Source organism: Manihot esculenta, chromosome 6 (genome assembly GCF_001659605.2).
Source record: "Manihot esculenta cultivar AM560-2 chromosome 6, M.esculenta_v8, whole genome shotgun sequence".
Taxonomy (NCBI): Eukaryota; Viridiplantae; Streptophyta; class Magnoliopsida; order Malpighiales; family Euphorbiaceae; genus Manihot; species Manihot esculenta.
Window position 1 is genome coordinate 23,130,550 of NC_035166.2, and position 10,640 is coordinate 23,141,189.

A 10,640-nucleotide genomic window follows, 5' to 3' on the forward strand; every position below is an offset into this window, starting at 1 on the left:
ATCATGTGGGTCCCTTTCCACCACTAACGTCTAACGTGCCATAAATAACACTGGAAAACGTTTAATTTAATTTATTGCTTTAATTAACATAAAATAAATCTATGCTTTTTTATAAAAATTGTTATTTAATTAGCTAAAAAATTAAAATTTCCTTCCAAATAGATATTTTTCATTTATTTATTTATTATTTAATATTAATTTATTATAATAAAATGACTCTATTTAAAAAAAGTAAATATATATTTATACACTTCTAATCAAAATTTTTATTTATTAAACGGTTTAATTTTAATTTTGATTATATTTTATAAAATATTATTTTTAAACACAGTTCGATTAATTTATTATTTTAAAAATGTATTTAAAATATTTTTTTAATTTATATATTTAAAATATGAGCCCAAATGCTTTGTTCGACCTCTAGCCTCCTAAGCCACGGCATACCATAAAATTTGGCCCATGATTATTCTTGTCAGACGGAAGGTTGAAAGTTTTGCAAGCAGACAGTGGCAAATTCCACGTCTCATCCAATATTTTATTTTAGTTCATTATCCCTTCAATATTGCTAAATTGAAGTTTAATTTTATTTTTATAAAAATAATATATCATATTATTATATCTACCCTTAGTATGATTGACATGAATACAACTAAATAAACTCAACGATCAATTTATAAAAATATAAAACATTGCAATATGTTGATTTGAAATTGTCAATATACCAATTAGAATATGACGTTTGGTTAATTATTATATCGTTCAAATTCAATGAGTGCTTGCACGAAAAGCGATTTCATTTCTAGAACGGTTGAATTATCGGTGCTTGTGTCGTAATATTTAATTGAACCTAGACAAATCTTAGCCCCTGGTGTTAGGAGAATATATCATAAATTTAACATAATTTTCAGCAAAATTACTTTGCAAAAACAAGCATGATGTAGCCTAAATCTATAATAAAAATATATTATTTTTGTAAATGTTTAATTTATTTTTATAATAAAATAAATTCACTTTACTGATCACAAGTGAAAGGGCCACGGATATGGTCTGAAAAAATTGAGCGAGTGATCCAGTAGGCAAAAACAAAAGGTTATAAGGTGGGTATTGGACCGGATTGGCAATATCGGGCCGGCCCGAGTTGTGAATCTAAGCGAGTATAGAGAGTACGCGTTTTAAACGGATAGTGGAACTTACAAGAAGACAGGAGAACGTAGCAGACAAATTCAGCAAAAGAACTGGCCCCCCAGAATCACGGGATTCTCTTGTTTATTTATTTATCTTAAATATTAATGTAAGCTTGACTTGAGCAGCAAGAAATAATATTTGACTAATTTTTTTTAATAGACTCCATAATATTAAAAATATATTTTTTTAAAACTTCTGTTATTTTATTATTATTTTTTTACTTTTATAAGATTTTCACTAACCCATTTAAATTAATTTTTTTATTGTTATTCCAGTTTATAATATTAGAAACCCTTTAATTATTATTTGAAATTTCACTGTTATTTTAATTATTAGTATAATTTTTAAAATTCATTAGTTACCATTAATTAAATAATTACTTGCAAAAACAAACTCAAAACCATTTTTTATTATATCCATAAAAATGTTGACATTAAAAAAATTGAGATTTTGCAATTAAATGAGCCCATGAAGGACCAAAATTATTGCAAAACTTGAAGTAATAAATAAACTACTTGACAGCTCTATTTTTTATTATTTTATTTCTCTCATAATTTTTATTTATTATATATATATATATATTAAAAAAATTATATATTAATTTAAAATAATTATCATTATTGAATATGGCCTGAATTGATAAATTAAATTTAAAAATTACATAATCCTGTTAAGAAATTTTGCAAAATTATTTACTATTTTATTGTATAAAATATTAAAATTATTTTTATATAAATTTATAAATTATTTTATGTTTGAGATGGTAATTTATTTATTAATTTATTAATAAGCCGTTTATATATTAAAAAATAATTTAATTATAGAATGATATAATTGAAAGATATTAGATATATTGTATAAAATTTATAATTTTAATTATATTTTTTAGTTTGAGAAAATAAGTAATAATTAATAAATATTTTTATCTTGATAAAAAATTCACTCATACTTATTTAAAATAATAATATTTAAAAAAGGTTAAAAAAAAAAAAAAAGGGAAACGCTAAAAAGAATACCCTTAGTCTCGCCCGTATACCACCCTCCTTTAGTCCCTATTTGCTTGGAAGAAACCCACAAGAGTTGACGTTAGAGGAGAGCCGCCCCTCCCTGTCTCCCTCTTCTTCCCCGCCTCACCCCTAATAACTAAAATCTCTACTTTGTTTACCTCTATCTCAGCTCGTCGGAAGCTTATACATCAGCTCAGGTACTCCCAACCACCATTGAAATAGATATATTAAATTCTGTATATCAGTGCCATTTTTTACTGGGATTAAGCTTTTTAGTTTCTTCCGTTTGTAATCTTGTCACTTGTTTCAATTGTTATTTGGTTTGTGGGTTTTTCTTATTTTCCCCATTTTTCTTTTGTGTTTGGCCTATATGGATGATTCAGAACATGGGTCTTTGTAATTTGCTCGTTCTTTATTTGGTGTGCTTGTTAGATACTATTTGTTGGTTATTATTTGGCCTTGGTTCACGGAAGAATGTGACTTGAGGGAGTAAATTTATGCTCTTTTGTTTGTTTACTCGTTCTAAAAGAGTACCTTGGTAATTGAATTTGATGATTAGCTTAAAGTGTGGGCTATTTGTGCTTGATATAAATTGGTAAGGATGGTTTAAAAGAAAACAGTTGGATAACATAGTATTTGTGTTTTTGTTAAGTTAGTTGCTGGTTGGCAGAGTTTTGTTAGTAATTTATAGTACCTTGGTCATGCATTTTGAGGGTGAAGAAGTAATTTCTAAATAAATGAGTGGATCATCTGTTCTTTTGTTTTTTTTTTCCCTGCTTTATCGGGGTTAATCTGATAGATGTCAACAGTGCAGAGATCGTGGAAAGGGCAACTGAAATATACACACTATACAAGCATGGATATAGTAACTACCACTGTTATCACTATTTTGAGCAACATCTTGGTTCTTTAGTTTGTTTTTATGTTCATCAAGTAGAGAAGCAACTGCATATCTTTTATGGTGCACTTTCAAAATGATTGTTTTGAAGAATATTTAGAATGAGAAACCCTTTTTCCCATTTTGATTTAGAACATAGTCACATACAACCTTCTGTTTTTGTTGGGGGTTTGGAACCAGTGGTAGGACTGGGAGTATATACTACGATGTTACTGTAGTTTCCATTTTGATGCACAAGCAACTTTAATAAAAAACACAATGAGCAGAGAATGAGAAATACAAGTGTGAGACGAGAAAGAGAGAAGAAATGCAACTCCAGGGAACACAGGAGGGGAAAGGGAGCGTGGAAGCAAAAGCATGATTGCGTAAAGAATATAATTATTTTTTACCTTTTTTTTTCTTGGTCATCTTCAAATGTGCTTTATTTATGGTAACTCTGCATTTCTAGAATGAACAAGTGCTATTTGCTTGCTCCGTACTGTGATATCAACATGAAAATTTTGTGATGGTTCAAAGTAAAGCTGCATTTAAAATGCTGCCTTTCTAATTGGAGGTATACAGGTCAGAGGGATGTTGCAGCCGATTTATGGGCTGATGGAGGAAGACATTTCTTATTTTCTTTCCACTTTTTATTAAAATTGGATGGATCAAGGGTGCGAGTGTGAACTAGGATTAGTGAAAATAGAGACAGCTACTTTTCTAGTAGTAGATCTAATGAACTAATTATGCCTCAATTTGACATTAAGATGTTGTTTTTCCCCCATAATTACCATGAATAATAATCTCATGAAAAATGGAATGTGCATTTTGTGCTACAATTATGAATTGCTTTATTTGACAGCTAATGTGGCTTGCTTTGCATCCCGATTAACTTTATTTATTGATTTGTGAAGTCTCAAATATTCCTCTTGACTTTCGAGTGCTTTGGTGAAGGTGAGCACATCAATGACATTTTAAGAGGTTGCATTTCCATTATTCTCTTCATTGTCCTTTTTTAGATATTAAATAGAATATGGAAGTCATTTTTAAATGTCATTTGCTGCCTTGGTGATTGTTTGTCGGTGGCTCTACTGATCGTTCATCTTGCAGTTGCTATGAGAATATGGCTTTTGTGTATATCTGAGACGTTATCCCTTGTATTGTATTACTGATGTCAGTTCATGAGCAAACAAGCTTATTGAGAAATTCAGAGTATTATAAAGTTGATGTTTAAGATAATTACTCTTTCATGGATCATTCTTATTACAGGGTTTCTGATTGAAGATCATGTTACGAGCAAAACAGCTTAGTAACCTTTCCAGTAATGCAAGGTCATTTTTTCTTAGTGGATCACGGTCTAATGCTGCAGATGGTAGTTCATGCACTTGCTCTGAAGATGAAACCTGTGTTCCAAGAAGGCAGCAAACAAGAAATAATGTTCTACTTGCACATGATGCATCTGCTGTAGCCCCCAAAACTTCAGCAAGTGCAGAAACCTCTGTTTTGAGAGATGCTGGAAAATTGTTGGGTCGTCAGAAAGTTGATGGCATTGAGCACCCAACTTTGCCTGAAGCTGTGTCAGCTCCTACTTCTGGGAGATCAGTTTGTGTTAGCTATGCCAGTGGCATTGATACAGTTGAGAAAGATGTTGCATACCCTTCACCTCCAATTTCAGATCAGGTTGTGAAAGCAGGTATTGCAGCAATTAGTTTTCTATCTGATTTGGTAACGTACAAAATTCCTATATCTGATGGAAGTGGAATTAACTTACCTAAAAACTGCATGGTTGACCCCACCAGGACACATTCTACTCTAAAATCTTCAAATGTGAAACACATCAGGAGGGAGAACTTTTCTAAAGTTTATCCGAAACCATCCCCAGGGACAGTAGTCCAGTCTGATATTAGTGACTCTAACAATTCGAAGGATAAAGGTGACAGATCAAGTTCTGTCAGAGGTTCCAAACGTGTTTCAAGTACTGCTCCTGGTAGTTCAGTGAAAAATCATGGCATAGCTTCGGGTACTGATAAAAGGAGGAATATACCTCAGAGACCAAAAGGTCAATCAAATCGGTATGTGACAAATTTTAGTGCCCATGTACAGGCTCAAGATTCAAAGGTTGGGGAGCGCTTCTGTGAAGATTATGGAACACTTTCAAGGGATGCTAAAATGACAGCAATAATGGTACCAAGTACCAGACAGTTTGCAAGCAATGGGCACATTGTGGAAAATGTTTCTCAGATACTGAGACAACTAAGGTGGGGTCCTGCAGCAGAGAAAGCTCTTGGCAATATTAATTATTCATTTGATGCATATCAAGCAAACCAAGTTCTGAAGCAGCTTCAAGATCATACAGTTGCTTTTGGCTTTTTTAATTGGTTAAAACAGCAACCTGGGTTCAAGCATGATGGCCACACTTACACAACCATGGTTGGCATCCTTGGCCGTGCAAAGCAGTTTGGTGCAATTAATAAATTGCTTGATCAGATGGTCAAGGATGGATGCCAACCTAACGTTGTAACTTATAATCGTCTTATTCACAGTTATGGTCGTGCAAACTACCTACATGAAGCAGTTAATGTGTTTAAACAAATGCAGAAGGCAGGGTGTGAACCTGATCGTGTTACTTACTGCACACTCATTGACATTCACGCAAAAGCTGGGTTTCTTGATTTTGCTATGGAGATGTACCAAAGAATGCAAGTTGCTGGCCTTTCACCAGACACATTCACTTATAGTGTTATAATAAACTGCCTTGGAAAGGCTGGCCATTTAGCTGCTGCCCACAAGCTATTTGGTGAGATGGTTCAACAAGGATGTGTTCCAAATTTAGTCACCTACAATATCATGGTTGCTTTGCAAGCCAAAGCAAGGAATTACCAGAGTGCATTAAAGCTTTATCGTGACATGCAGAATGCTGGATTTGAACCTGACAAAGTAACTTATAGCATAGTTATGGAGGTTCTTGGACACTGTGGTTATCTTGATGAAGCAGAAGAGGTTTTCTTTGAGATGAAAAGAAAGAATTGGGTGCCTGATGAGCCTGTCTATGGCCTTCTAGTAGACTTGTGGGGAAAGGCTGGGAATGTTGAGAAGGCTTGGGAATGGTACCAGACCATGCTCCATACTGGCTTGCGCCCAAATGTGCCCACTTGCAATTCTCTTCTCAGTGCATTCCTACGTGTGCACAGGCTTGCAGATGCTTATAACTTGCTGCAGAGCATGTTGAAATTGAATTTACACCCTTCTTTGCAGACTTATACATTGCTTCTCAGTTGTTGTACAGAGGCAAGCTCACCACACGACATGGGGATTTATTGTGAACTCATGGCAGTCTCAGGCCATCCAGCACATGCATTCCTGTTGTCGTTACCATCAGCTGGACCTGACGGTCAAAATGTGCGGGATCATGCAAGCAAGTTCTTGGATCTGATGCATAGTGAAGATAGAGAGAGCAAAAGGGGACTCATTGATGCTGTGGTTGATTTTCTTCACAAGTCAGGGCTCAAGGAGGAGGCTGGCTCAGTTTGGGAGGTAGCTGCACAGAAGAATATATATCCTGATGCTGTCAAAGAGAAGGGTTCTTGCTATTGGCTTATTAACTTGCATGTTATGTCTGATGGTACTGCTGTGACAGCATTGTCTAGGACGCTTGCTTGGTTTCGCCGCGAGATGCTAGTCTCAGGCATTAGTCCTAGCCGTATTGATATAGTGACTGGCTGGGGAAGGCGGAGTAGGGTAACAGGATCTTCTTTAGTGAGGCAGGCTGTACAGGAATTGCTGCATATTTTCAGATTTCCCTTTTTCACCGAAAATGGCAATTCCGGGTGTTTTGTTGGGTGTGGGGAGCCTCTTAACGCATGGTTGCTCCAATCTTATGTGGAGAGGATGCATTTACTATAAGTAGCTTCTGTTTATCTTTATTGTTGCTTATGCACAATTTTGCCGCGGTGTCATTTGCATATCTATGTATTTATGCATGTCAAGATACAAGATAACTTTCTATTCGCTAACTGCTACCTGTATAAGTAGCAGATTAGAGCGTAGGATGGTCGCTTTGTGTTTTCTCCTGTATCTGATTGCATTACAGTAATTGAAAGCCATTTTTTATCCTTGTTTGTTGTGAACATGGTTATGTGGTCGATTGCAGCTCCAATTTTCAAAGTTGTAACCCTATCTAGTAGCTAGTAGCTAGTAGCAACCTGTGAAATGGGGAGGTTCTTCCACTGGCAAGGTCCTTTGCCACACCGCAAAAATTATTACTAAACTAGTTAAAGTCTGTGCACTGACTGCAAGCCTGATAGAGCTGTTCAAAATTTGGATCAACTCGACTGATCTGACTCAGACCTGACATTGCAATTTAATTCACAAGATTGGACTGTTTGATTTGCTTTTTTCTTTAAAGCTTACTTTTCTTAGTGGTTGTTACAATTATCCATGAATACCCGAGAAGTCCTAATTTTGTGAATATCTGTACCCTTTCTCTCTGCAATCTCACAATCGGCCTTTGTTGCGAGTTTATTTATTGCAGCACAAAGCCCCAATCAGCTCTCCTTCTAAATTATCTTAGTTATACTCGCAACAAATGACAAAAACCAAGGGAATTTGAAGGTTACCTCCAGCAGAACCGAAGAAGATATTACACTTTGCATCTTCCATGAACAGCCTCAGCTCTGTCCCCTTTAGAATTCTTGTGTCCTTATTAATATAAGATACTGCAGCCTTTATTGCTGGCCTACCAACTACAAAAAATCACAGTGCATGAACACGCTATTAACACCCAGTAGATGTTCCTCCATGTTCGAGCTAAGGAATTTCGGGTAAGGGATAGTCGTGAAATTTCTCAAAAAAGAAAAACAAGAAACAAAGAAAATTTTCTTTTTCTAACAAAATGAGATACAAATTACAATAGTTTGATATGCATAACAAAGAATTTGTAAATCTTGTACACCAGACTGCTTTGAAGGACCTTAACAAAGATTTTTTTTTTTGTTTAATAAAGAGAATACTTTAGCTAACCTCCAACCCTAATAATCAATTACATGACACCATCTATAAACTTTGAATTTATAACAATATTATCTATGAGCTTCCATTTATATATTAAAACCCTTCAATTGATTTGATGCACAAAAAGGTAGAGAAAGAAATTCCCAAAAGTCAATTTCAAGATTTGCATCATTTATCCATATTCGAATTCATTACACCAACATTGGCCAATGAATCCGAAGTTGTGTCTAGTATATTAGTTTATCTATGGTGATTTTTTACGATTAAAAATCAAAATAAAATGCGCTCTTAAATAGTTTATTTTAGTTTAGGATTAGGATGAATTGAGTTTCTATCGCGTTTTTAAAGCGCAGTATAATTATTTTCTCCTTTAATGTGCTTTTAAATATTTTTTTAATAATTAATTCTATCGCACTTTAAAAGCACGATAAAATTCTATACTTCATATAGAGTAGGACGAATTCTGTCAGCCCGCCACTTTTTTATTGATGAAATATAATATTAAAGCGCGTTGGACGCTATGTCACCTCAACACAAGGCGTGTCAGTCTCCTAGTGAGACTTTTAATCTTAAATCGCGATATTAAAGATATATTGACCAACAACTCTCTTGTAGAGAGCCGTTGGTGTAACGACCCCGAAATGGACCGTCACCGGCGCTAGGATTCAGGTCGGCTTAAGGCCGCCAGAACCCGTAGCAAGCCTGCTATACTCTCTGTGTACCTGTAAACCTTATACATGATCATACAGTTTCTGTGAAAATAAAACTCTTTTCTGAACCAAGGCTTAACCTGTGCATGCACTATCTCTGTACTCTGTACTCATGTACTCTGTACTCTGTATCCCTGACTAAAGCTTGCTCTAGATGGGTTAACTCATACCTGTTAAGCCTGGTTTTCACATACAGGAAAACATATATACATATACAGATCATGTACAAAACATACATCACTAGGTCAAGCAACAACTATTACATCTCTTTAATATTACATGTCCACTCTAAGCTATTACAGATCTCGTTACTTTTCCTGTACTCTGCTGGACTGTCCCTGTACACTGTACACTGAACCTGCAAAACTGGGGTTAAGGGAGTGGGATGAGCTCTATAGCCCAGTGAGTAGAACAGTAAAACATCTCAGTAAAATATGATCTCATGGAATGCACCATATCACAGACAAGCCACATCAAGAGTAAACCCGTCACCACATAGTCCCAGTAACTCTGTGCCAGGGCGTAGAATCGAGCACCTGGTCTTCCTGTCATATATGTATATGTGTATATAACACCTCTGTACTTACCATTGCCAGGGCGTAGTCAAAGGCTCCTGGACTTTGCTATACCTGCCAGGGCGTAGTCAAAGGCTCCTGGACTTCGCTATACCTGCCAGGGCGTAGTCAAAGGCTCCTGGACTTCCTGTCTGAGACTCTGGGATCATTCAGCATTCACTCACATCACCACATAACGATGCAATGCAACATATTCGTGAATACTAATGCAATCAACCTATGGCATAAACATGATGCATGAGATATGCTAAAAGCAGTTTGTGGTTCAATTAAAAGTCTTAAGTTTAGTTCCACTCACCACTGGCTATCTGGACTGACTGACTCTGCAGGCTCTGAACCTCTGGAGCAGTACTCACTGCTGCTCTCTCTGGTTCCTCTGGTCTGTACCTATACAGATGGACTCAAATGAGGGACCAAACAAGCGTAGAAATAACTCTCTTAACCTTCCCTAAGAATCCCCTTAAACTCACTCAACTATCCATGCAAAGCATGCAAAAGAAAGCTGGACAGGACACTTTCGGCGGCAGGTTCGGCGGCCGAACGTCCTCTCCAGAGACGAAACTCAAGCACCTTCGGCGGCACCTTCGGCGGCCGAATCCCCCAAACAGAGCCGAACATGCAAAAACACTCGGGGGCAAGCTGTGGCAACCAAGCCACCATGCAGGAGGTTCGGCGGCCGAATGATCCTTCGGCTGCCGAACCTGAGTTCATCCAGAACTCAGCTTCAACGGCAAACCATCTCCTCCTTCCCTTCAATCTCTCCAAACATGCCTACCTCCTCTACTCAACTCACATATACTCAAGTATATGTTCACAGGGGTCCAAAACTATCTAATAACCCCAAACAACAAAACAAACATAACACATAATCATGTATACATGCATAAATCATCAAAACTCCCATTTAAAACCTCAACATGCATCTCTCTCGCCACAACTCCCATAAAACCTTCAGAAAACACATAAACAGGTTCAAGAGCATTACTTACCTCCTGTAACAAGAAGCTGAACACTCTGAACTAAGGAAAACGGACCAACTCTCCTCAAACTCTCAAACTTTCACAAACTTAGCTTTTTGCTTCAAAACATTCAAACCCTTGTGAACGATCAAAACACTCTGCATGAGCTGCTCAAACTCAGCAAATAAACCAGGGGAGACGTGGCCAAGCTTCTGGCAACAAATTGGACATAACACCTGTCCAAAATGCTGACTAAGGCTGCCCAAACGCTAGCTGGCCAACTCAGTTTCGGTTGCCCAATCGCATGCAAAACCATG

The 10,640-nt window shown here is 36.3% G+C and overlaps 1 protein-coding gene across 1 annotated transcript; it reads left to right on the forward strand.

The window, feature by feature from the left end:
* The first annotated feature begins 2,210 nt into the window (after positions 1-2,210).
* Positions 2,211-7,181, forward strand: LOC110617429 (pentatricopeptide repeat-containing protein At1g74750). Its single transcript, XM_021760187.2, has 2 exons — positions 2,211-2,389; positions 4,339-7,181. The coding sequence occupies exon 2, from the start codon at positions 4,357-4,359 to the stop codon at positions 6,970-6,972; it is 2,616 nt and encodes an 871-aa protein (XP_021615879.1). The 5' UTR covers positions 2,211-2,389; positions 4,339-4,356; the 3' UTR covers positions 6,973-7,181.
* Positions 7,182-10,640: the final 3,459 nt, after the last annotated feature.

Bases quoted from the DNA above. Each gene is read 5' to 3' on its own strand.
- LOC110617429 (XM_021760187.2), top strand. From the start codon at position 4,357: ATGTTACGAGCAAAACAGCTTAGTAACCTTTCCAGTAATGCAAGGTCA.